General features: G+C 42.1%; 1 protein-coding gene across 2 annotated transcripts in view; it reads left to right on the forward strand.

Annotated features, from left to right (window-relative positions):
• LOC111222718 (sodium-driven chloride bicarbonate exchanger-like) overlaps positions 1-25,692 on the forward strand; it is a 39,818-nt gene that overhangs the window by 10,362 nt on the left and 3,764 nt on the right. The window contains exons 3-21 of one of the 2 annotated variants that reach the window (XM_022746537.1): positions 5,517-5,598; positions 10,080-10,223; positions 10,369-10,510; positions 10,765-10,925; positions 11,762-11,950; positions 15,149-15,237; positions 15,557-15,714; positions 15,852-15,939; positions 16,654-16,800; positions 17,924-18,024; positions 19,959-20,133; positions 20,679-20,812; positions 20,968-21,213; positions 22,675-22,780; positions 23,456-23,617; positions 24,114-24,227; positions 24,532-24,693; positions 24,778-25,029; positions 25,566-25,634. In XM_022746537.1, coding sequence (XP_022602258.1) covers positions 5,517-5,598; positions 10,080-10,223; positions 10,369-10,510; positions 10,765-10,925; positions 11,762-11,950; positions 15,149-15,237; positions 15,557-15,714; positions 15,852-15,939; positions 16,654-16,800; positions 17,924-18,024; positions 19,959-20,133; positions 20,679-20,812; positions 20,968-21,213; positions 22,675-22,780; positions 23,456-23,617; positions 24,114-24,227; positions 24,532-24,693; positions 24,778-25,029; positions 25,566-25,634 — 2,721 coding nt within the window. The remainder of the gene's footprint in view (positions 1-5,516; positions 5,599-10,079; positions 10,224-10,368; positions 10,511-10,764; positions 10,926-11,761; positions 11,951-15,148; positions 15,238-15,556; positions 15,715-15,851; positions 15,940-16,653; positions 16,801-17,923; positions 18,025-19,958; positions 20,134-20,678; positions 20,813-20,967; positions 21,214-22,674; positions 22,781-23,455; positions 23,618-24,113; positions 24,228-24,531; positions 24,694-24,777; positions 25,030-25,565; positions 25,635-25,692) is intronic. The other variant, XM_022746538.1, reaches the window with a different exon arrangement.

Below are 25,692 nucleotides of genomic sequence, written 5' to 3' on the forward strand. Positions count from 1 at the left end.
ATGTTGTAAACTCTCCTTCCTGTTTGTAAATGAAAAACTCGTCCGTTTTTATCTTGTTTCTCTGGCGCTGCGTCACCGAGCACCTGTGGCTTCAAAGAGGATCTGTTAATGACATTCAGTTGTAATCAGTCTGCATCAATGATGAACTGAATGTTTTGGCACCCGGTAACTAGAACCCACACGTCCTCGATACTTTTCTGTTATGCTAAACACAACGAACGGGCAACAAAGCCAATTAAAAGTAGTACTGTGTGTTTACAGAACCTAAAGACTCTGAGACAAGCTGCTGACTGACTGACTGACTGTAGAACCTGGAGAATAAAACGCTTGTAGAAATATGAGACAAAGCCGATGGAAATGATGAATTAAATCAACAAAAGGAGCCATTGTTGTTGTTCGTATTTCTTCCTTTAGGCAGTGGTGAAGTTTGTTTGTGGTAAACGCAGCAAACATTTAAAACTATATGAATCTTTCTTTCTTTCTAAACCTTCAAACATGGACTTCAGATCAGGTGAAGGATCTTCCGTCTCATCTTTATCTAACGTCGCCATCAGTCTTCACAATAATAACTGTAATACAGGAACATTACATATAAAATGAGTCTCAGGTTGATAAGCCTGTTATCCTGGGGCATGATGGGAAGCTTTCCACATCATGATTTCAGTGTATAAGTGAGTCTGTCTGGCGATGTAGAGATGTACCTGACGGACACCTGTTAGACGTGTGTCAGACGTTTCACGCAGTCTTAGTTCAACGCCTTGCTACAGAGGATTTTTTGAAATCCTCATGCTCCTGCCATCTGGTTGTCTCCTCACGCTGGAGCTTTGAACTGCATACCAACTGAATTTAGATGTGTGTAGTTCTCATGGGCTGTCGACAGGGAGACTCCCCGGGGAGTTTCCCCGGGGACCTGCAGGGCCAACCGGCAGCGCCAGCCCCGGAGTCGACCCCCTGCTCCTCTCCCAGGCTTGTCACAAATGCTCACATCTTCGCTCCTGTCACTCCCATCAGGCGAAAGAGAAGACAAGAGATGTATTAGTTATTAGGCTTGAGTCTGCTCTTTCTCTTTGCTCGCGCCCTTTATCTTGAGTGCGATGGATCGAGTGCAGTGGTCAGTCTGTCTGTGGAGGGTTGGAACTGGGTCGCAGAAGCACTTGGCGATGGCGAAATTAACACATACACAAAATGTCAAAAAAGTCTTCCAGATTACCATCAACCATCTGCCAGGGGGAAATCCAGGGAAGTCTGTCTGCAGGGACTTGGTAATGAATCCTTAACTGAGCCTGTGTGTGCGTGTCTGTCCGAGATAGTGTACTTTCTCCTAATGTCCCTTGTATACAGTAAGCCCACCATGTCAGCCCTCAGCATCTGCCCTCATTGAAACATTGGCTTGTGTCTCACATGTTTGTCCATGTGTGTGTGTGTGTGTGTGTGTGTGTGTGTGAGTGTGTGTCGTACCACCAGTTGCTTAATCACTGGGGATCAGAGATTGGTGGCCACTGTTAGCCATCTTCAGCTTGAGAACACCACATGCCACTTATGACTTTTTATCATTAAATGCAGTTATTTATTCAGATTTATTCAGTGATTTTTAGTTTTTCAGTGACATTTGGAAAACTCTACGTCTTAAAGCTGTGTCACACCAGACAGCGGAACGAGTTAAATGCATCTGCTTCCATCTAGGTGCTCCAAAAAACACCAGAAGAAGAACTGTGCATTGGTTTTACGGCGCCTGTCTGTGTGTCTGCTGCTGGGAAAACAAATAGCACAGCCACCGGAGTCAGTTCGTACGAACATTTGAAGACTTTTATGAACAATTCAGTTCAGATATCAACGGAAAAAAGAGATTCACTTTAGTTTCCAAGCTGTTGTTCTGGTCAGGACTTAAATCAAAAGAGGACCAGCGAACAAAAGACAGGAGGAGGTCATCATGGCGGTAATTATCACTGGGGTGGCGGTGAAAAATGACCAACAGCTCTGAATCACTGACCAGCGCAGGCGATGTTGAAACTGCTTCCCCTTCCCTGCAGACATAAATCCAGCCCAGGCTTTAAACTACCCTTAGTCACATAACAGATGTAGTCGATGCAGCCACAGTATTAACCTTGTGCTCCTCATTACACAGTCCCCTACTGTTCCTATTAGGAGCATTATCACTCGTAAACACAAGTAGTCTATCTCCTGACGTTCCACTGTGGAAGAGCATGTGTGGGTAAACAGAGCACCGAAAACATGGCGGACATTTCCCTCCTGTCCCTGCCAGCTTCTTCAGACACCGGAAAAGGTCTCTCTCGTGTCTCAGTATCGTGTTCAATTCGATTGTTCGGCTTCGGCCCTTAAAGGACCACCGTGCAGGATTTAGTTGCATCTGGTGGTGAGGGTGCAGATCCCGTCCCATCACCCCTCCCTCTCCAAGGAGAATCTACGGTGGCCTTCAGGTGACAGTAAAAGCAAAAGAAAGGTCCTCTCTAGAGCCGGAGCTTGGTTTTTGACCCTTTGGGGCTACTGTAGGAACACGGCGGTTTAACATGGTGAAGTGAACAGAAACACATTGATTCTTAGTTCCCCTTAAATTCTACACAGTCGTCCTTTAATTTAATGAATTCAGGCCCTTACTTTTACATTGTTATGTTTGTATTATTGGGACAGTTAAATAACTTGTTGTCAAAATGTATTCAGTCGTTTTCTAATGCTCAATAATTACACGATACATTCAGGCGCCTAGAACATAAAGTAAAACTTAACCAAACGTCAGTGATAAAATCACATCATCTGAGCTCAGTATGTGTCTTTATAGTAAGTGAAGGGATGTTGGTCCTCTACTGTAATGTCAGTGCACCAGACAACTCGTGCTGTTTGGATTAACACAGCTGGACACTTTTTTTTTTTTTTTTTTCATCAGTTTTTATCAGAAAATTGTTGCCACCATTTTGGCCGACTGTGCTACATAACACTTTGATGCACTATTTATGTTTTTCAATCACATTAAGCGCAGTGAAGGACATCCCAGTCAGATTACACAGATACAAACAGGGCGATATGGGGTTTTAATGTGCTTCTACAACTCACTTTTCTTAATCTCGCTCTCGATAACGTGCAGATAATGTGTAGTAGATTATAGATAAAAGTCGCTTGATTATATTTTGTATTAATAAGATGAATCTGCAAAGTAAGTGTTGAATAAATGTAGTAAAAATTTATAACAATAATAAAAGATAAATAAAAATAAGCAGCATGGAACGTCAATAACTAGTGTTGCTAAGAACAAGGTGAAATTTAATTGCTGCTACAACATTAATGAGCTAATGCAGGACAGGTGCACAGTCAGAGACCCTCAGCTAATTCACAGAGGACGTCTGGAGGGCAGACTAACTAAATGATAAACACTACACACACACACACACACACACATGAAGTGAGGAGAGAGTTAGATGCAGTCGAGGAGGGATGGGGGGTGATGGTGCAGACATCACCATGACGACTTTTTGTTCTGTTTGTCCGCTGCCCGGAGGTATTGGCGTGCAGCTCCCTGGGCCGCAAGGTTGTGAGTTTGATAAGAGCGTCCGCAGGAAGTCGTCCCTCCTACCAGACCTGAAACTGTCAATATCACTGTTCACTGGCTTCAGTGATCATTACTGGATACATGCTGCTTCCTATTTATTTATCTTTCTATTTATTTATATATTTTAATCTGTTTTATGTCATTTTACTCTCTGATTACTTTTCCTTCTAATATGCTGCTTTTATTTCTGGTTATTTATTCTATTTATACTTTTATTTCTTTATTTTTTTATCTTATTTGATTTTTAATATCCAACCTTTTTATTTCTGGTTTTACTCACTTTAATACATCTAGTGTTTTATTTTCTTTATCTCAGTCTTCAGCGTTTCCTCAGTTCCTGTTATTATTGTCTTATTTTTATTGTTTTTATTTATTACTTGGTCATTTATTGTTCTGTGTATAAATGGTTGTGTGTGTGTGTTGTGGTTTGTTTTTTTTCTTAATTGCTTTTCTTCTGAAAGCGCTATATAAATAAAGTCTGATTGATTTATTGATTGATTCGGTGACACACATATTTTGAGTTAATTAGTGTTGATTGTTGTGACTCCTCTCATAGAGCTGCTATGGCTTGAGGGCCATAACAATAACGAGCCTGTGCTTTCATTAAATATTAAAAAAGCAGCGTCAGCATTCAAACCTGTTTCTTTCCATATGAACGTCCAGTATGACGTAATCGAGGAGACGCTCTTTGTTCCCCACATACACATCCAGCACGTGCCGCTGCTCCAGGTCCCTCAGACGTCGTCCTGTCCGTGACGTGGGTGACGGCGCGTCGACGTGATTTTAAGGCTTTTACGCACAATGAAGCGTTCTGGTTAAAACCGTGACTCAAAAACTGAGTAATCTGAGTGTGGCCTTTTTGTTTTGTTTTGTTTTTGTTTTTGTTTTTTCAAAATGCTGCCTTTTTTTGTTGCCATGGCGACAGTCAGTGGAAGTTAGCCTTACAAATGCTGAGTTTCTCTGTGTGTGTGTGTGTGTGTGTGTGTATTTATTTCAGGACATATCCTCCCACTAGGTGGGGGGGGGGCTGTTACTCTTATGTAACTCGGAGCATCTAGATGAAATATGGATTTTGCTCCAGTGAGGACAGAAAGTTTTCTTGGACAGACGTGAAACCTGTCTATCACATTAACACTGATTAACTGTTGATGATGTAACAGAAATGATTTGATTATTTAGTCAGGGGAAAAGATTGATTTTAAAGGATGGTTAAAAAAGAAACAAACAAAAATGCAATGCAGAATGTGAATTATTAATTATTTTGATTTGTTTTGTTTCTTATTCATTTATTTTTTCCCTTTAATATCTTATTTAGGTTTTCAGGCCTGATTGTAATGTTATGTGTTTGTGTTCATTATTCGGTTTGTTTAGTGTGACTTAGTGTGAAGTTTGATCTGAGTTTATTGTTTTATTTTATGGTTATTTACATCATGTTTTTGTTCAATGAAAAATAATATTACAAGAATAAAGAGTTATTAAGAGTAAGTATAAGAGTATTATAAAAAGTTCTAATATATCAAGAATAAAGTCGTAATATTACAAGATTAAAAAAATAATATTTTGAGATAAAAATATAATTTTTTAGGAATATTATAACATTGTTATTATTAGTGAAACCTGTGCTAAAGCAGAACGTCACAGGATGCTCCACGTTCCTCAGTTTAAAGCTTCTGATATTTCCCCTCTAAAACAACACAGAACCTACAATTACAACTTTATTCTTGTAATATTATGACTTTATTCTCTATTTTTAATCCCTAACACTCCGTCACAGTCTGTTTCTACATGTATGTGAGTGAATCTATATGAGAATATTGTTAAAAAATGTGGCTGTATGCAAATTGTAGCACACTTTGTGTTTTACCTGCTGAGTAACAACCTCTGTGTGTGTGTGTGTGTGTGTGTGTGTGTGTGTGTGTGTGTGTGTGTGTGTGTGTGTGTGTGTCTCCTGTAGAGAACTGATGAGGAGGCAGTGGTTGACCGCGGGGGCACACGCTCCATGCTCAACACCAACTTTGAGAAGGAAGAGCTAGAAGGTAAAACCCATAAATTAACATTGCAGTTCATATTTCCACGATGAAGAAAAGGCACACACTGATATAATACTGCACTTCCACACACTTAGGGAACTTGCAGGTGACACATTAAAAGAAAAACCTCCAAAAATGCTGGATGCCTACATTTCCCATAATGCAGCTCAACAGCATTTCAATTAAAATAATAGTTGTGTTTGACATCAGAAAACACACAAAAAATTACAAATGGATATTAGCTTTTGATGTGAGTCATGCAGCATCAGAGAGCGAAGGCTTTTATTCTCTGCTCATGTGTTTTCATCAGCGTAGAGGAGACAGAGATGACGATGTCCGTATCAACAGTCGACCTGAGCAAAACCACAATCCCTTGAAGGTTTCAGTGAAAGCCAAAATGCACAGAAAAATATGGAGAAGAAGAACTAGAATATAAAGCAGTGAGGTTGGTTGCCTGCATGCAGCCTGAGAGCCAAGACCCAGGGCCAAAGATCCAGTGGACAGTCAGAAGACAATGAGACGTACCGCCTCAATATATGATGTATAAACCTTGTGATGTGGGTTTATTAGGAGGAACTTTACTTCAGTAAAGGAAGTGCCGTGTGGGAAAAAGGAGAAAAGTGGAAAAAACTAAATGTAAAAAGAAACTCGCATGAATACAGAAAACATTAAAAATACCTTCTCACACAATACTCAGATAATATAAAGAATTGGTTCCCCCGTCAGCATCCGCTGCGTTTTTGTTGCCAGGCAACGTTCACCGCGGCAGCCGGCAAAGATGTCATTCTCTGAGTGTGACACTCTGCCGGTGAGATGCTGCTTTCATCTCAAGCACCCTCATGTCTGGATGATTGTCGGTGTAATGACTGTAGCTCTCTGTCTGGCGCTGTGGTAACGCCGACACTGCGTCAGCGCCACGCAGGAAGTTTGCTCTCCCTCCGAGCTATAGCGTGCTTCTGCTTCCTCATTCTCATACACTCACATTCGGGATGAAAGGAAAAAGGGAAGCATTAAATGATCTGTTTCTATTGCGCTTCCATGTGGTTTTCATTCTGTGCTATGTTATGTTATTTTAGTGGTGGCTTTAAAGAATAAGTATATTCCAAAACCAACACTTGAATGTATCTCACTAACAAGTACTGTTTGTGTATAAAGAGTCTGATAGAGCTTCAAATGTGGGTTAATCCACCGCTGGAAATAGTCCCCAGTAAATGCGCTTTTTTGTCCTGTTTGAGTAATATTTGCTAAAAAAAAAAACTACAATGACCAGCTGTTAAAGGCCGTTACTGAGCTTCTGAAAAAATAAAACAGTATATGTGATCTGTTTTTAAAGATTTACGCCCTCAGTAGGCAGAGCTCATTCACTGAGGAGAGGAGATAAGGTCTCTCCATATGTCAGCCGCTCAGAACTGACTCTTCTAAATGTCCACGTAAAGCAGGACATACATGAATACACACGCTCTTACTTGAGGATATGGAACATCAGGCCTGAGCACGTCACACACCGCTGCGTGAATTCAAGCTTCGGACTGACTGAGAGAAAAGAGAAAAAGACGCTATGACATCAGCAGGACTTCAGGCCCGCAGCGGGAGAGCTATTTTTGTAGAGGCCTCCGCTCACGAGTCTCGACTCATGAACTTTAAAGCTCTGCTGCTCCGCTACCTTATTGTTCCTGTCGGCTGGAATAGGCTTTTTATTGTGAAATTTGTGTCGTGTGCCAGTCAGTCTCTCCTCTTTCCTCTCTCTCCTCTCTACGTTCAACATACATAATTTACCTGATGCTAACAGCGATTTGCTCTGGATGAGTGAATCTAAAGCAGAACGAGCTCTGACAGAGTGAGATTCGCTCCCACACCGCTAATATATTGTGACATATAGTTCGTTTTCTCATTTCGTCCTCTGAGACTTCACTTAACCTTTATCCTGGAGTCCTGCTGGCGATAGGCACCGAGTGACTCTGCCTTCTCAACTGCTGTCATGTCGTTGCACTCTTAGGTGATTCATGTTATTTCTGTGCATTGCTTGAATTTGATTAGTGCGCTATAATGTGATTAGTCATGTCTCCAAGCAAGTGAAAACAATTGAAGGCACTCGCTTGGGATGTTATCCCCTCAGATGAAATGCAGCTGAGAAAATATACTTTCTCATAGCAGCTCTGACTATAATGAAGAGAATTACCTAATTTATTAAGGCAGAAGAGGTTTCCTAACAGCCTAGTATCTGCAGTCTCCCAGCAGCAGCAGCGACCTGTGCTGAGAAGATAGGGCAGGTTTGATGTTGCCCGAGTGGCAAAATCAGGGGCAAATAAAGTCAACAACAACATGAACAACATATATTATTAACAATGAACCCTTTGCAGTGTTTCATTGAGTCGTCATCAAATATCAACCAAGCTTTTTGCCTCCGACATTACAGATCCCAAGCATGAAACTGCCCGGGGTATAGATCCATTTGGTGTCACATTATGCTGGACTCTGTGGCGCCTCATATGGTGTAATAGGCAGATAAAGAGAACATGGTGTCCAATAGTCTTGTCTGTGTCCGGCCGCTGAGCCAAGGGCCGGCGGGAAGGAAGCAGTGGTCAGGCAGCTCGGCCCGCAATAAAAGAGGAGAGAGTCAACTCGGATTATCTTCACGCTCACCCTGTGGATGCACGCTCATGTGTGCACGTACACGCACACACACACACACATACACTCACTCACACAGAGTAGAGGGAGATCCTCGTGCTCACATTGTACAATATCCTTTCAGAATCTCCGTCTCATTCTTTGTTCTATTCATTTAAAATGAAAAAAAAAACCTAATTATAAGTCGTCCAATTTCAAAATCGATTTCAATATCCTGAGAGAGAACGAAAGCTCCTTATTCAATCAGAGGCAGAGGTGGAGGTGGCGTCTGGAGGTGGCAGTTTAACCGTTAAGTGCTGCTTTTCTAGTTCCAACCTAACTGACTAAGTTGTTCCCACGTGCTGCTGGGGGTTTGTGTAGTTAGTGGCCTCCTCCTGGCTGTGGGTATTATATTTTAAGGCTGTCCGTACATCTGTCCCATTGTCTTGAATGCGATATTTCAGGAACGCCTGGAGGACATGTCTTCACGTTTTCCACAAACATTCACCCAACTTCAAGGATGAACTGATTAGATTTTGGTGGTGTAAGGTCAAAGGTTAAGGTCACTGGTTTATGCTAATTATGACACAATCAGCGCAAGAGTTATGTTGAGAGTTAGTGGAGATTGTGGGGAAATAAGTGATGTAGGAACCTCTGGCTTCACTTCATATCTCGTCTGTTTTCACACATTTTCTTCACTGATTAAACAAATGAGCCACAACATGTTGAACTTTCTCTTTGAGGGTTCGTTAGACTGTGTTCCCGCATTATTTGGATGGTTTCAATGCAGTTTCTCTCACTGAAAGACTCTTGATAGCTGCGCTATATAGAGGCACTGAAATCAGCACACACCTTCTGAGACATGTTTTGGAACAACTGTACAATATTGCATTTGTCACGATGAGTAATACATAATTGAAGCAATATGCATGAATAAAATTAGAGCTGTTTTAGTCGACTATTTTCAGCTGCTTTCTCTAAGCAATTATTTCCAAACGCAGATTTGATAGGATGTTACGCTGCTTTTTTCCCTCTTGTCTTCATCATGAGGACAGGCAACAAGAACACAGCCGGGACTGGTTTTGTTTGCGGTCGCCTACCACACGTATTCATTGTTTGCTAATACCTTTTATTACATATTTTCTCTGATGTAGCTCGTCTGTCAGCGGCAGAATTTTCTTCTTGCTCCAATTAGATTTTCTCCTTGTTTCCATTTCAGACAGATTCTTTTTCACCCTATAAGAAATGAAAGACTTAGAAGATTAACATGGAAATATAAATGGCCGAGGGTTTTTGGAGAGTAAATGTTCCTCTCTGAGGATATGTGATTATTTTAGAGCTACACTTTGATGTTAGCATAAGTCACTTGATGGATGAGTCATCTTTACTCGTATGATGTTCCCAACCTTCTGTGTCATGCTGTAACCCCACACATACAACAACAATACTGAATATAAGGGCCACAAAGTACGAGTCAAAAACACATTTATCAAGTGACTGACTTACAGCTAGAGAGAGAGAGAGTTGTTGTTACTTGGAGTCATAACTCAACGGTTTATTACTTTTAACGAACAATTTCAACTATTTATAATCGCTTTTAGAAAACAATGTCAACTGTTTTACTTTTAGCTCACATTTTCAATTGTTTATTCATTACTCACTGGTTGAGAGCATTATACAGGGTCTAGGTCTCATTATGTGTTCTGTAAAATGACCATAAAAATCATAAATGTCAACACTTCAGTTTCCTCGAAGAAGAAGCTCTTTATTCTGTCTAGAAATAAGAAGCTTATTCACTGATGAAAAGATAATCTTAAGTCAGATCAAAACAGGACAAAGTGAAAAGTCTGACTTTGTCTCCTCCGTGTTGCCTCCAGGTCATCGCACTCTCTACATCGGGGTTCACGTACCCCTGGGCAGGAGGTCGCACCGACGTCACCGCCACCATGGACACAGACACAGGAAGAGGTCCAAGGAGAGGGACTCCACGGCTGACGACGGACGAGAATCCCCCTCTCACAGTAGGTGTCCAGCATGGACTGGAGTTTTCCCTAATGAACATCACTTCCTATAATTCCTATATTTCCTCTCTCCTGTTGAACGCTTCTTTTTGTCCTCCTCCTTTCCTGATCAATACCCGTCCTCGCCGTGTCCCATTTGCTGCAGCAGACACACCAGCTCAGAGGGTGCAGTTTCTCTTGGGGACGGAGGACGGCGACGAGGAACACATCCCCCACGCCCTATTCACCGAGCTGGATGAAATCTGTCTGAGGGAGGGAGAGGACGCCGAATGGAAAGAGACAGCCAGGTACACCGCTGCAGTTGTCCACATGGGCTGGGTCTGGCCAGCTGTGGCGTCTACTCTGTTTATGGCTTCACACCTTTATAATGGGGCCGTTGTTATAGATCCACGCCCATCAGAATGTGTAAATGTTAACTTTGTCATCACGTACCGCAGAAACAAATCATCTTTGGCCTAAATCGATGTGAAAAATGTCACAACCATGGGATGGAAAATTAGAAAATATGTTTTGTTTGTTTATTTTTTGTTTCCCTGTTCAGGTGGCTTAAGTTTGAGGAGGATGTGGAGGATGGCGGTGAGCGGTGGAGTAAACCATACGTAGCCACTCTGTCTCTACACAGTCTATTCGAGCTTCGCAGCTGCATCATGAACGGAACCGTGATGCTGGACATGAGGGCCAGCTCGCTGGAGGAGATTGCAGGTAAACGCTCGGGTCTGTCTGTGCCACGTCTAACAAAAATGATATGTGTCGTTCCTCAAAGCTCCATTCACAGACCTCTTCTCTTCAAGACTACTTGCTCAGATTATGGAAAATAACAAAATATCTTCACTGTTCTCCAGTTAATTAGCCTTGCACTTCTACAACACTGTCAAACAAGTTTTTAAATAACCACAAACTCAATGCAGCAGAAGGAGAGATGCTGTCTTTTTTATCTCACACATTCTTCTTCCTGGTCAGAACCTGGTGCCTACATTACCCACAATGCAATTAGACCACTGACAGATCAGTCTGAGATGCTGGTGTGTGCTAGCAGTAACAAGTATAGCCTCAAACAGCGATGAGGAGCCCGTTATAGAGGTCTGGTAAACTCAACTCTGATCCCATCTATATACAGTATATGTTTATGTCTTTCTTTCTTTTATAGCTTTTCTCAGTGATTAATAATTTTACATCTAACTTGCCTTGTCTTTTCAACATTAATTCACAGAGTGACCATTTCAAAGCTCTGTAGTAAAATAGGCCAGATCAACAAGTCCAGCATCATGACGTGTCAGTAGAAGTCCACCCAGAAATTTGCTTGGCTGACGATCTAAAATGCTTCATTTGACCAGGTTTATGAAAGAATTAGGGAACTGTGCTTTAGTTTTTGAGGGCACCAAACCTTAACATGGTTTGGTGCAATTCAATCAGCAGCAGTGGGTTGTTTTTTGCTGAAATAATCAGCTTAGCGTCGCTGGCTGCCACGCAGGAACACACACTGTTTGAAGAGTAATGCGGAAACCCACATCTGTGCGTTTCTGTTTTCCACTCCTCAGACATGGTTCTGGATCAGCACGAAGTGTCGGGCCCAGTGGGTCAGGATGCCAGGAGGAGGATCCGCGAGGCCCTGCTCAAACAGCACCACCACCAAAACCACAAGAAACTGGCCAACCGCATCCCCATTGTACGCTCCTTTGCCGACATAGGCAAGAAGCAGTCTGAGCCTCATTCCATGGACAAGAATGGTGAGCACTGATCGCACTCACACACACACACACCTGTCAATCTTTTTCCATTGTGATCATATATGTTGTTGTATGTAAATATATACAGTATGTTTTTATGTACAATGTTGTAATCCTTTGCATGATTTTTCCAGTGTGTCCATCTGTGACTTGCTGTTTTACTGCTGTTTGATATCTCATTTTCTCCTGTTTGTGTCTCTCCATGTTTGTGTATGTGTTTGTTCTCGTCTGCTGTATTCTGCATGTGTGTCTTTCACTTAACCAGTAAATGGCCTCTATTATCAAACCATAAAATCTCCCAAGTGTTTGCCTGAAAAAGCACTCCCCAAGAATGCCTCACGCAAAAAAGCATATTCCCGTGTGGCGTGGCCACAGTGTGTGTGTTGCATGTCGTGTCTGTCTACCGCTCCATCACCTTTGAGCTCCTCCAACACGACCGCAGACATGCCCTTTGGCGAAACTAAGATCAAACGTCTCAGTGTCCTCCAGGCAGTTGCACAAGGCTACTGTCCCATCTCACAGGACGACACAGAGCGGGACATTTTCACAGGCAACCAGGACGCCTCAGCTCATGCTAAACACTGAAAATCTAGAAACAGTAGTAATAGTATATTACTACGGAGTATTCGGGCCACATTGAGGAAAAAAAAAATCTGAAATTTAGAGAATAAAGTCATAATATTAAGAGAGTAAAGTGGTAATTTCATGTTAGGTGTTGTTTTATAGGGGAAATATCAGAAGAGCTGCATCGTTATTTCTAAAAATGATGTTTTTCTCTCTTGAAAATTTACATTTTTAGTGTTCATAATATTACGACTATTTTTCTTTAAATATTGTGATTTTATTCTCAAAATTACGACTTTATTCTTGTAATATTCAGACTTTATTCTCGAAATTTCAGATTTCTTTTGTTTTCCTGTACGTTGCCCTAATGCTCCGTCGTAGTATATAAAGGAACACATTAAAAGAGGAGAGTATCATCGTGAGAGGTTAGAAATGGGTTATGTGCACTCCAGAAAAGACTAAAAAATGGCCTAAACTCATGCAGCTTCCTCTTTATGCAAAGCTCACCGTCTAAATGTTCTTCTAGCTCATCTATTTTTGAGACTTCAAAGCGAGGAAATAAAAAAGAAAAGTAGATGGTATTAAGTATGCAGACGTTTTGTGTACTTTCAACATCTTAGAAAAACTTTGGCCAAGTGCTAGTCATGTAGAATCATTTATGTGTGTGGCCCAACAGGGCATGTGCAGTATACCTGCAGTACTTTCATGATAATGCTCTCCGCTTCTTGTCATCGTCAACAATGTGTTTGATGACTAAAAACCACAGGATATTTAGGAATCATATTCTAAACTCATAACAGTCATCAGTTACTAATAGTGGAAGTTACTCACTGTAAATTAACTTCATGACACAAAACATAATCTCCATTTTTTTGCCTTTGGGATTTAAAGGAATAGTTCAACATTTTGGGGAATACGATCATACACTTAGATGAAAAGATTGATACCACTCTCATGTCTGTACGCTGAATATGAAGTAGCTAACAGCACCTCTAAGGCCACATCCACACTACTACATTTTAGTTTTACTACTCTGGAGTTTTCGAGCACCTAAAACCATGACTTTTGGAAACGTTTTAGTTTGAAAACTCCAGGGTTGCGTTGTAGTCTTTGGAAACGATGAGGCAGGCGTTGACGGTCACTGCCCGCTTGGGTCTTATCAGCCTCAACTACCAGTGGTGAATACAACATAGACAACAAAATACAAGTGTTACTTAAGATAAGATAAGATGAGATAAACCTTTATTGAGCCCACACTGGGGAAATTCACTTGTTACTGCAGCATAGGAAAATGAGGTAGAAGGAGAAAAACAAGTATAACAATAAAATATAAGAAATAAGAAATAAGAAAGTATGTACATAAGTACTTGCATTCGTAGATATTTACAAAGATATTTACATTATGTGCACACAGAGGAATAAGTGATAGCGTTCACATTGAAACCAACAAAAATGTATTGAAAATAATGAAATGCACAGAGCATTTGCATTATAAAATTTTTTTTTTTTTCTTTAAATGCATTAAGTTATTTACAATTTACAATATTTCAGCTGAGCAGCTGTTGTGCAGTTAAATTCTGCATTTGAACACTGTTCCTCGTTTGTAGTATTTTCTGCAACTGATCAACTGCAGAGTAGACAACTACTTCCTGTTTACGCCGGCTCGCGCATGCCCAGTGTACGTGAACGGTTACGTGTATATGCGTTTTCAGGTGCGTTTGCATGGATGGAGATCGTGTCTGATACGTAGCTAAAACGCGTAAGTTTAAACAATAGTTTGCCATTTTACGGTAGGGTTATTGAAGATTAAATACATTAAATATAACCTGTTAATTATTAAGTTTAGGTCAAGCTCTAAAAGTGCTGGCAGGGTGATTTTATTACCACTAGGCGGAGTCAAACTAGCTGTTCCCAGTTCGCTAGCTAAGCTAGGCTAACCAGCTGCTAGCTGTAGCTTCTTGGACAGTAACGTGAGTGGTATCAATCTTCTCATCTAACTCATGGCAAGAAAGTGAATTAGCATGTTTCCCAAAATGTCAAAGTATTTCTTTAAAGGTAGTATTATCACACTCTCACTGAAGAAGCATTCCCTTTGCTTTCCCTCCAGGTGCTTTGATTAAGTCAAACGGCTGCAGCTGGTGTTTCACAGTGACTGAAATTTTAAAAGGAGCAATCTTTGACTTTGTTTTAGTAAAACTAAAGCAAACTGAAAAAGCTATTTAAATGAGCACCTGTGTGTCAATGCATGTACATTTTTAATTAAAGTTGAAGATTGCGCCTCATTTAGTTTACTAAACTTAATTTGGAAAGATTTAGAGTAAGGGTTAGCTAAAATCACAGCTGCACCACTGATACTTTTTATCAGATGAGATTAATATTAAACAGACTCATCAGGTACACTCTGAAAAAAAGGTACAATATTATATCTTTTGTCACTTGGGCTAAACCTTTTCACTAATGAAGGTGCAGCACCTACAACAAAAGTCCACTGTTGTATCATGTTTTTCAGAGACTGTAACTTTAGCCTGTAGCCACTCACTGGAGACCTTTGTCTTTGTGTGGGAAAGTAGTGTTGTGATAGGTCTGAGCCTCTGTGAAATTGACATGCTGTCGGTTTCCCGCTCTGCCTGACAGGCCAAACGGTCTCACCTCAGTCCCAGCCGGCCAACAATGAGGGCAAACAGGACGTCAGCCGAGAAAACAGCGCCGTCGACTTCAGCAAGGTGAGCAGCCAAGACCCACCACTGATCCTGCTGTTTATCTACGGACACTGATAGCTGGACATGTAACTAGTAACTAATATTTAACCAAGGTTGGGTTACGTGTGAAATGGTCGCCGTAAGCTTCTTGCCCTGGGAAACTGACTGGAATTTAATGGGAGTAAAGCTTATTTTCTTTTCCTGTGTGGAGTCGGATCCAGCCATTATTTTGAATTTTTATTGAGACCATTCACTACAATCTACCTCCTATACCAAACAATATTTTAACAGAAGACAACAGTTATGCTGATGTTTTGTTTTGGTTTCTTTCTGTCTCTCACAGATTGACCTCCACTTCATGAAGAAGATCCCTCCTGGTGCTGAGGCGTCCAACGTCCTGGTGGGGGAGCTGGAATTCTTAGACCGCCCTGTAGTGGCGTTTGTCCGCCTGGCTCCTGCTGTGCTGCTCAACGGCCTGGCTGAGGTTCCCATCACCACCAGGTAATACACAGTCTTTGCCTCTTTATCTCTCTGTATTATGTATCCAGTCTTGATAGATGAATTACTAATCCTCCGAATGCTTCATTAGAAAAATATTTGACTTCTACCCAAAACCTGTTGTCCTCTGTGTTGAACAGGTTTCTTTTCATCCTGCTTGGCCCTCTGGGAAAAGGTCCCCAGTATCATGAAATTGGCCGGTCTATTGCTACTCTGATGACTGATGAGGTGAGGCCTTAGTTTAAGAACTGCAAGGTTAAAATTCTTGCTCTTGTAATGAAACCAGAAGGGATGAAAGAAGAATTTTTTTACTGAAGTTAAAGACGTAATCGAACAATGAAAAGATACTCCATTACAAATAAAGTCAAGTACAAGTACCTCAAAACTGTTCATACTGTACAAAACAAATGGAGTACTTGAGTATCTGACCTTTTTGGATCAACAGAGTATGACATGAAAATGTGACAGGATTTCCCACAGTGCAGCTTTGAGCTAATATTACTGACCATCATCAGAGCCAGATGTTGCCTATTTTCACTGGCATTTCCCCTCTGGGATGTTTGAAAATAGAGGCGTGTAGATGCCTACCTACTTCATCATCATATATGGAAGTGAATTGACCCGTCACTGTGATTTACTTTTCAGCTGCTACGAGCAAAAATTATATTCTGTATTCCATATAAATAAACTATTATCTTATTTATGAGAAACAAATAGACTGACATATGAAAGCACCATATTCATCTGTAGATTCACTTTGTATGATAATGTTCAGAATGTTTTTTTTTTTTCCATTATGTATGGAGGCAGGAATAATCCTTTGCTGGATAAACCCCGTGTCACGCTGGTATACGAGTTTCCATCTGTAAATCCATGAAAATGCACTCAGTGATTCAGCGACTATTAAAGCAATAATTATTTAAATCACCGTCTCCTCTGCAGATTTTCCATGATGTCGCTTACAAAGCCAAAGACAGGAACGACCTGGTGGCGGGCATTGACGAGTTTCTGGACCAGGTGACGGTGTTACCCCCCGGAGAGTGGGACCCCTCCATCAGAATAGAGCCTCCCAAAAATGTGCCCTCTCAGGTGAGTTTCTTTTCACATTTAAATGAGAAAAACACTTCTTGTATCACTTTGTAAAAAAGGATGACGGCGTCCATTGCTGCCACTTAAAAAGCTAAACCACATAACTCCCCATTCTGTGGCTGTGCAGAGTTTATATATCACTGTTCTTTCATAATGCGCCTGTGAGTCCCCTCTGCTTAGAAATATTTAAACATCTGCGTTCTCCTCTAATCTCAACTGTGTTGTAGTCTGTGCTTTGATGCCGCTCCCCGGGGTTCTGCTCTCAATCCTCTACAAAACATTAGTTATTTTTCCTCCATTAGTTATTTTGGTGTACTCTGGAAAGTGATCTGCCATCTTGTTTGGGGGGAGAAATTTTTGTTATCTGACAGAAAGCAGCTTCAGATACAGTTTGCTTCAGGCCTTATTTGTCTTTTCCTCTTTGTCCTTTTGCTCCTGTTGTGAATTAATGATGCACCACTGTGCAATTACATCGTTATGCTGATGAACATGCTAAATTCATGCATAAGAAATCAATTATGTGTCATTTAACCTTAAATGTATGTTGGAATTAACATCCGGTGTTTCCAGTGGAGATTTAAAGCTCCATCTTCTTCTGTGTTTTATTTGAAGTGTTGATCCATGAGAAGATATATTTGTAGTTTTAAGAACCAAAAACCATCTCAGTGTAGTTTTGCATCTCCTCTCTCAGGCTTCTCTCTGGAGCTCTAGTAACAACAGGTCAGTGAGCCAATCAGAAGAGAGGAGGCTCTGAGCCTCCCTGTTTTCTGAGTGATCCAATAAAAATATAGCAGATTTCAGGTAAAACACTCAGAGAAACCAAATCCTGCAAGGTTTGGATGCTGGGTCCAGGTGGGCGGGGCTTGGTGACTGCTTTGTTGTGACATCACAAAGTTCAGGAAGTTCTGACGGCTGGTTTTAAGGCTCAGTTCCTGAATACAGGCTGTGTGCATTTCTCTGTAGACTGAGGCTTTGATACTTTCACAGTATTAATATAGAAGCTAGACCTGATCTATAATCACACTACACATGGACACAGACCTTTAGACTTGCTCTCTTGTTGTTGTCCTTATGATGACGAGCTGTAACAAACAGCTGACTAACGGTGATCCTAACCACACAGGAAAAGCGGAAGATTCCTCCTGTTCCCAACGGAGTGACAGATCTCGGTGAGTCAGAGGAGCACGGAGGACACGGCGGCCCTGAGCTCCAGCGAACTGGGAAGTAAGTTTTAGAGAGACACAGCGTGATTTGTGAAGTGCAGACTTGAGCTCTTCAAGCTCTTCTTTGTCCCCGTCCTCCTGTCGCCTGTGAGCTGCCTTCCTGTCCCCAAACTATAAATTTAGCTTTAGAATCAGACTACCCTATTGGTCCATTATCATTCCTCACACTTCAACTCCACAAAGACCTTTTGTTTGAGTTTAGACTTATCCGAGCACTCTGTGCCACACATAACGTCACGTTCTTCAATATTGCATCAATGTTAGATTATTTAACAACACTTTGCCAAGTGAGCGTGCTCACTCACAAATAATTCACACTATTCCTCACGCTCCTTTTATTACATACATCCGTTTGATTATATCTGATTTATGCTGCTCTCTCCCTCGACTCTACACTCCACTGCATTTATCTGACATTTTCAGTTACGTTTCAGGTTCAGATTCTACATAAAAAAACATATGTTAAGCTAATTAAGCTATTAAGATTCTTCAGGTCACAAGAAAGGTGCGTGGGTTTTCAGCAGTTCCACCAAACAGTAATTTGGAACTTTCCTCTCTTGTTCATCCTCTCAAGTTTTAGTAAATCACAATTTGAAAGTAGCTGGTCTTTACGAAGAACTTGGGAAAGGATGAATAGCTGGTGCCTGTCGTTATTCCTCTTTATAACCCTGATGAAGCCGCATGAAAAAGTCTTGACATCAAGAATTTTATTTCACAGTAATTTCCAGGTGCGAAGAGACGGGATGATTTCACAAGGCAAATATTGATTTCTTACAGAAGGGATTATAAAGATGAAAAAAATGTTGTCATCAGCCTGAAATGGCCTCATCACTTCCAGGTGGATTCTCGGAGCCCAGCTCATTACAGTCAGTGACAGTGCGGCGCAGAGCAGTGAGTGAAGTGCTGCTGCTGAGCTGCAGCATGCTGCGGTACAGGCTCTCATCCCAGCTAAGATTGGCCCAGTCCCAGCCATCAACCCCCACCCACACCCTCCCACCACCACCCCCACCCCCTCCTCCTCCTCCTCCCGGGACATGGCATTGCTACCGCTCAGACTAAGCGTAACGTCCCGCCCACTGTTACCATAGCAACCACCTCCAGCTAGTTCACCCTGGTCTGGGCTTGCTGCAGCAGGAGAGAGTCGTACAAACGCACACACACACATACACACACACACACACACACACACACACACCTAGATATAAACAACACAGAAGTGTGTGCTCGGCGAGGGAATGTTTTACCCCTCTCCAATATTTTGTCTTGTGGGTCACATGTGTAACACTGTAAATACACCGGATATAGCTCGTACTCTCAGCGGTCCGACGCTCTGTTCAAACATTTGTTCTGCAGTGAAGAGAAGCACCGGCGTACTGCAGGTGAATCAATGCAGTGACACGCCGTGATACAGTTTATTATAAGCACTAGTCTCGGGTCTGTATGATAATTAGGAGGCGCTTAGCTTAGCTTAGCCTGGCTATAGCTTCATATTTAAAGACTCAAGCCTGGGGGAAACAGCTAGCCTGACTCTATCCAAAGGTGACAACGATATGTGTGTTTTGTTTAATGTTTACAGAGACCACAGGCCATTTGGTTGTTTTGTATGGATTAGAAATATATATATATAATGTGTTACGTATGGAGCCCTACAGCTGCAGGTTGGCAGATGTTTCTCCCTGTTTCCACTCCTTAAATACAGTGACTAGCCTACACCTGTGACCACTGTCTAATTGCATCATCAAGGTTACAAGTGAACCTGTGAACACCAAAGCTTTCTCAAGACAGTTTCACTAAAATGTCAAACTATTCTTTCCTGACCCTTCTGTGAGGCTAGCTGCCCCCCCCCCCCCTTTCCAGTCTTTATATGATGTGTTAGCGTGTGTGGTTTCAAATCATCATCATAGACTGTGTCTCATAAAACCTGTTTCTCCACAGGGTGTTTGGCGGCTTTGTCTTTGACATCAAGCGAAAGGCTCCTCACTACCTTTCCGACTACACGGATGCCGTCAGTCTGCAGTGTCTGGCCTCTTTCCTCTTCCTCTACTGCGCCTGCATGTCACCTGTCATCACCTTCGGCGGGCTCCTGGGGGAGGCCACAGAGGGACGTGTGGTAAGAAACGTCTTTACACAGCAGACGCTGTGATCACAACCGTGTTTTGTCATTTTGTTGCACCGGCAAGGACGAGAGTGGAAGTTTGAAACGGTTTCGTAAACAAGGTCAGATCTTTTTACGCTGCATACATCCAGGGAAGACGTGACTCAGAACACAAGCTCTTTTAAGTCAGAGAGTTAACACGTCTTGCTGAAAGGCACCTTGAAAACAAGTTGCTGAAAGAAGGGAAGGCACAAGCTCCTTTGAACCTCTGATGTCGCCCCACTTATTCTCACACAGCCTATAGCACAGCAAGCCTGTGGTGTGTTTTCAGCCGTGCTAGCAGCGCAGCTACAGGAAGGGAAACGTCGGCCTGTTGGTTGATCCAGGCTGAAATGTCATTATATAAACTAGTGTTAACGTGCTAACACGCTAAACTAAGATGCTAAACCTGCTAAACATCAACGGAAATTCACAGTATGTGCAATTAATGCTGAGAAAATATGATAATATCAACTGTGAGATGCGTCTGTGACTCAGATCTTTGCTCCCTGTGTTTCCAGAGTGCTATCGAGTCCCTGTTTGGGGCTTCCATGACGGGAATCGCCTACTCTCTTTTCGCTGGTCAGCCTCTCACCATCCTGGGCAGCACGGGGCCGGTTCTTGTCTTCGAGAAGATCCTCTTCAAGTTCTGCAAGTGGGTTATTCTTTGGGCTTTTGTGATAGTAGAACATTTCCGTTTTGAAAGGTGGATGTGTGTCCTTTCTGCCTGAGTAGGGATGCCTTACCTAATGCTTACCCCTTCACTCCTCCTGTGTGTGTGTGTGTGTGTGTGTGTGTGCTGTCTCTCAGGGACTATGGCCTCTCCTACCTCTCCCTGAGGGCCTGTATTGGCCTGTGGACGGCCTTCTTCTGTCTGCTGCTGGTGGCCACTGATGCCAGCTCACTTGTCTGTTACATCACACGCTTCACCGAGGAAGCTTTTGCGTCGCTGATATGCATCATCTTCATCTACGAGGCCCTGGAGAAGCTAATCCACCTGGGAGTGCATTACCCCATCAACAAAAACAACAACCTTCAGAAACTCACGCAATACTCGTAAGTGCTTTTCTGAAAAACACTAGTGCTCTTTTTTTAATGCTTGTTGCACTGATGCATTTGTGTTTTTTTTCACTATTTTCTCCACAAATTAAGTTTTCTTCATCATCAAAGTAATCACAGTGATGAATGCCTGTGCATCCATGGGGTACATAGTAAACTGGAACTGCTAACAGCTAACTGGGCAAATTTTAAAGCAGATGTGGCAACGAGACAAAAGAATCACATCAAGGATGATAATCGATCTCTGGTTCCAGCTTCACTAATGGGAATATTTGCTGTTTTTCTGAGTCTTTGGGCTGTTGCTGGGCTACAACAAGACATTTGAATGTGTAAACTTGGGTTTTGATAAATTTTAATGGACATTTTTAACTGTTTTCTATCATTTAGTGGACAAAAAAATGTATTGACAAATCAAAATTATCAAGAGATCATAATGAAAATAATCACTTTGCAGCCTCAGAGAAAGTAGACTAAAAAGAAATAGAATGAAAAATGAAACTTTCTCTTACATTACTGTAATTGGAACGATGACAATAAGAAGGTTGAATATAAAAAGTTAACGTACTGATGTAGTCCTTGCTGTTGCACGCACACTGAATTAAACTTAGCACATTTACACACCCGTGCTCAAGTGGTTTGCTGCATCATGGGACGACAGATGGTGCAGCGGTGTAGTAGATGCACAGTCCGGCTCTGTAGTAATGCGTTTTTACTTTATGATGAATAATCCCACGTTGAGTGTGTGTGTGTTTGTGTGTGTGTGTGTGTCAGGAGCGTCATGCTTTACCCCGTCACATAGGGGCGGACCAGTGGCTGTGTCAAGCCAACAGCTCCTTCTGTGGTTTTCTATTCTAGTGTCGTGAACAGCAGGAGATGATGACATTCAGTTGTGTAAAATGCCAGCAGAATGAGTCACTTCATGTTGATGGCTCAACCTGTTCTGAAGTGGTGTGAAAAGGAATATGTGGGTATTAACAGGGCTGCAAATACTGATTATGGTCATTACTGTGTCGCCGAGTCTGTCCATTATTGTGTCAATTATTAAACACCTTGTTTGGCTTATAAAATGTCAAGAAATGCCCAAACAGACATGTTGAACCCACTTGTTTTGTCTCACCACCAGTTCAGTTTTTTTACAACTGCTTTCACACATGTTCTAAAGTGAAGCAGCCATTAAGATATACATGATGTTCTTACCTGTTGTCGTTTCTGAAAGGTTGAATTATGGATGCCATGTTGGACTTTCAGTGTAGTCCCTCTCATATGAAACCTGTGCTTTGAGTGACAGGTTTCAGAAACTGTGTGATATATAAAGTTTTTGTGTGTAAGCAGTTAAAAAAACAAACAAACTGTAAAATCACAGAATCCTCAGAAATCCAGCAAATATATCTTTTTTACATTTTAGCTTGATTTTCTTACTGAAGTCTCTGAAGTGTGATATTCTTCTATCCTCTGTAGGTGCGCTTGTGTGGAGCCCAGGTACCCCAGCAACGAGACCCTGCGCTTCTGGGAGGAGAGGAACATCACGGCCTCGCAGGTCAACTGGACCATGCTGGAGGTCAAGGTAAGGAGCACGTGAGATAGAGATACACTAGATGACAGAACGGGCTCAAGTAGACTTCTAGTGATGGTTAAAGAAGCCAGAGAAGATCTTGATCTGTAAACACCGGCCTGATGCCGAGTCGATGAGGACACAGATGACGCTTTAAATCACAGCCGCTTAACCCGAAATGAAACGGCACAAACAAAATGCCCAAGAAAGTTCCAGCCTGGCGCCGCGGCGCTGAGTCTCGTGTCCCCCGCGCTTCGCTTTATCAAGAAGCGTCATAAGTCTAGGCGGGGATTAAGAACATGTGGGCAGGATTTCACAGGATTTATCCGTGCAGAATGAGCATGGAGATGCAGTGTGAAGAGTGGATTCTCTCACTGTCGGGCTCAAATCAGTCATGCCAGCGGTGGCCTGTTGCATCACTCCCACACATGCTCGTGCAGGGAGGCACAGCAACACGAAGCCACTGGCATTGTATTCAAATTGATGCTTTAAATATCTATGTAGTATATAAAAATAAAGTAGCTGAACGCTCTTCACTAATTCGTCACTGACACCGATATCCATCATCGCCCTCATCTCCACTGTCACTCTAATCATTTTCACTGGCATCATTATCCCTGGCCGCCTTCTCCTCATCATCCTAATTATCATTACCATCATCATCACTGTGTCCTCTGGTGCCAGTAGGAGTGCGAGATGTTGCACGGGGAGTTTGAAGGCACCGCCTGCGGCCCCCACGGCCCCTACATCCCCGACGTCCTCTTCTGGTGCGTGGTCCTCTTCTTCTCCACCGTCTTCATGTCCGCCTTCCTCAAGGAGTTCAAGACAAGCCGCTACTTCCCCACCAAGGTACGTGTCACACTTTAACCATCCCCAAATAATGCACATACACCAGCTTGTTACCGTCTGTTTTAAAACCTTTTATACCGGTCGTTCTTCTTGAAGCGCACACACTTTCGGGAGCATGACAGCCGCAAAATTGAATCTGCCTCATTAATTATGCAGCCCTCCATTTACTTCTCATTTTACCATGGGTCTGAAATCACACTGAAACTGGTCGAGATGCCACATCTTTGCCTTTCATTTTAGATCATGCTGCCATCTATTGGTTGTTGAGAGACACAGCAAAACCTCCTACAACCTGTGTGGCCGTTCTATGTGTGGAATTTCTATGATTTATCATTGAGATGACACTCAGTGAGTGTAATGTGTGGCGTGATGCTGACACGCTAATGTATAGCATGCCGGCGCCACCTTGTGGTGATGACACTGTACACTGTAGTCAGGTTATAGGAGCATATTTGGCCGTAACATGGACCTGATGGTGTCTCTTTCTTCCCTCCAGGTGCGCTCCATCATCAGTGACTTCGCCGTCTTCATCACCATCCTCACTATGGTGTTAGTAGATTACGCCCTGGGGATCCCCTCCCCTAAATTACAGGTCCCCAGCAATTTCAAAGTAAGTCCAGAAGAAAATATATATAATATTCAATTTATGAAGATTTAAAAAATTTAAATTGAATTAAAGATACAGATTTATAAACTAAGAGAAAGACATATTATTCCTGGTTATAAGAATGATGATACCTCGATATGATGATGTAATGATAATACTCATCAGTGGCTATTTAATGTTGCAGGATTATAGTGAAACGTACAGTCGCCCTTAGATCTCAACAAACTGCAATTGGATCTTCAATCCAAAATTCTGATAATGAGCAAAAATCTCTCATAAAATTTTGCATTTGTCTTTTGTCCCTCAGCCAACCAGGGATGATCGTGGCTGGGTTATAAACCCTGTGGGGCCCAACCCCTGGTGGACCACCATCATCACCTTCATCCCAGCTCTCCTCTGCACCATCCTCATTTTTATGGACCAGCAGATCACAGCTGTCATCATCAACAGGAAGGAGCACAAATTGAAGGTATTTCAAACAAACACAGAACAAGACATTTAATAAGAGCTCTATTATATCTAAATCCCGCTGTCCGTCGTCTGCGTCCCGCAGAAAGGCTGTGGCTACCACCTGGACCTGTTTGTGGTGGGGGTGATGCTGGGAGTGTGCTCGGTGATGGGCCTGCCGTGGTTCGTGGCAGCCACCGTGCTCTCCATCTCCCACGTCAACAGCCTGAAGCTGGAGTCGGAGTGCTCCGCCCCCGGAGAGCAGCCCAAGTTCTTGGGCATCCGAGAGCAGCGGTTCACCGGCCTCATGATCTTCACCCTGATGGGCTGCTCGGTCTTCATGACCTCTGTGCTGAAGGTCAGGGCAAAAGCATCAACACCCACATTCATTATTATTACATTAATGAGGTCATAGTTTGTGGTTTCTGTATTAAAGATATTTATAGAAACTGAAAAGAAATATTGTAAAGCCTGTTAATTTTATGTAGAATTTGTTTTACCATCAGATATTTTATGTAAGAACGACGTCCTGGATATTTCCATAAACTCTTGTATGGAAGCCCAGGATCATTTTTCTTTCCATTTTTTTTGGTGTTTGTTTTTGTAATACTCATTTCAGCCACAAGAGGCTGACAGTGCAAAAAAAAGTGAGCATGAAAAAAAAACATTTTTACTAGTTTTAAAAAAGGAAACAAAAAAAATTATGAAAAGAAAAATTATAAACATAATACATTTAAGTTAACAGACAATTCAGACATTGTTTCATTATTATTCCATTAAAGAATATGGAATAAAACATTGTTAGATTATGAAAAACAAACATATGTACCTAAACGCTAAGTGAGACTTCTCTATATCCCTCCTATAATGAAATGTTGCTCTGTCTGTCTCCAGTTTATCCCCATGCCTGTGCTGTACGGAGTCTTTCTGTACATGGGGGCGTCCTCACTCAGAGGTATTCAGGTGAGTCCAGGTTCCCTCTGCTGGCGTTTTATCAGAAGAACTAATCCAGAAAAGATTG

The sequence above is a fragment of the Seriola dumerili genome, unplaced genomic scaffold, assembly GCF_002260705.1.
Source record: "Seriola dumerili isolate Sdu_G_001 unplaced genomic scaffold, Sdu_1.0 BDQW01000105.1, whole genome shotgun sequence".
In the NCBI taxonomy this organism is placed as follows: Eukaryota; Metazoa; Chordata; class Actinopteri; order Carangiformes; family Carangidae; genus Seriola; species Seriola dumerili.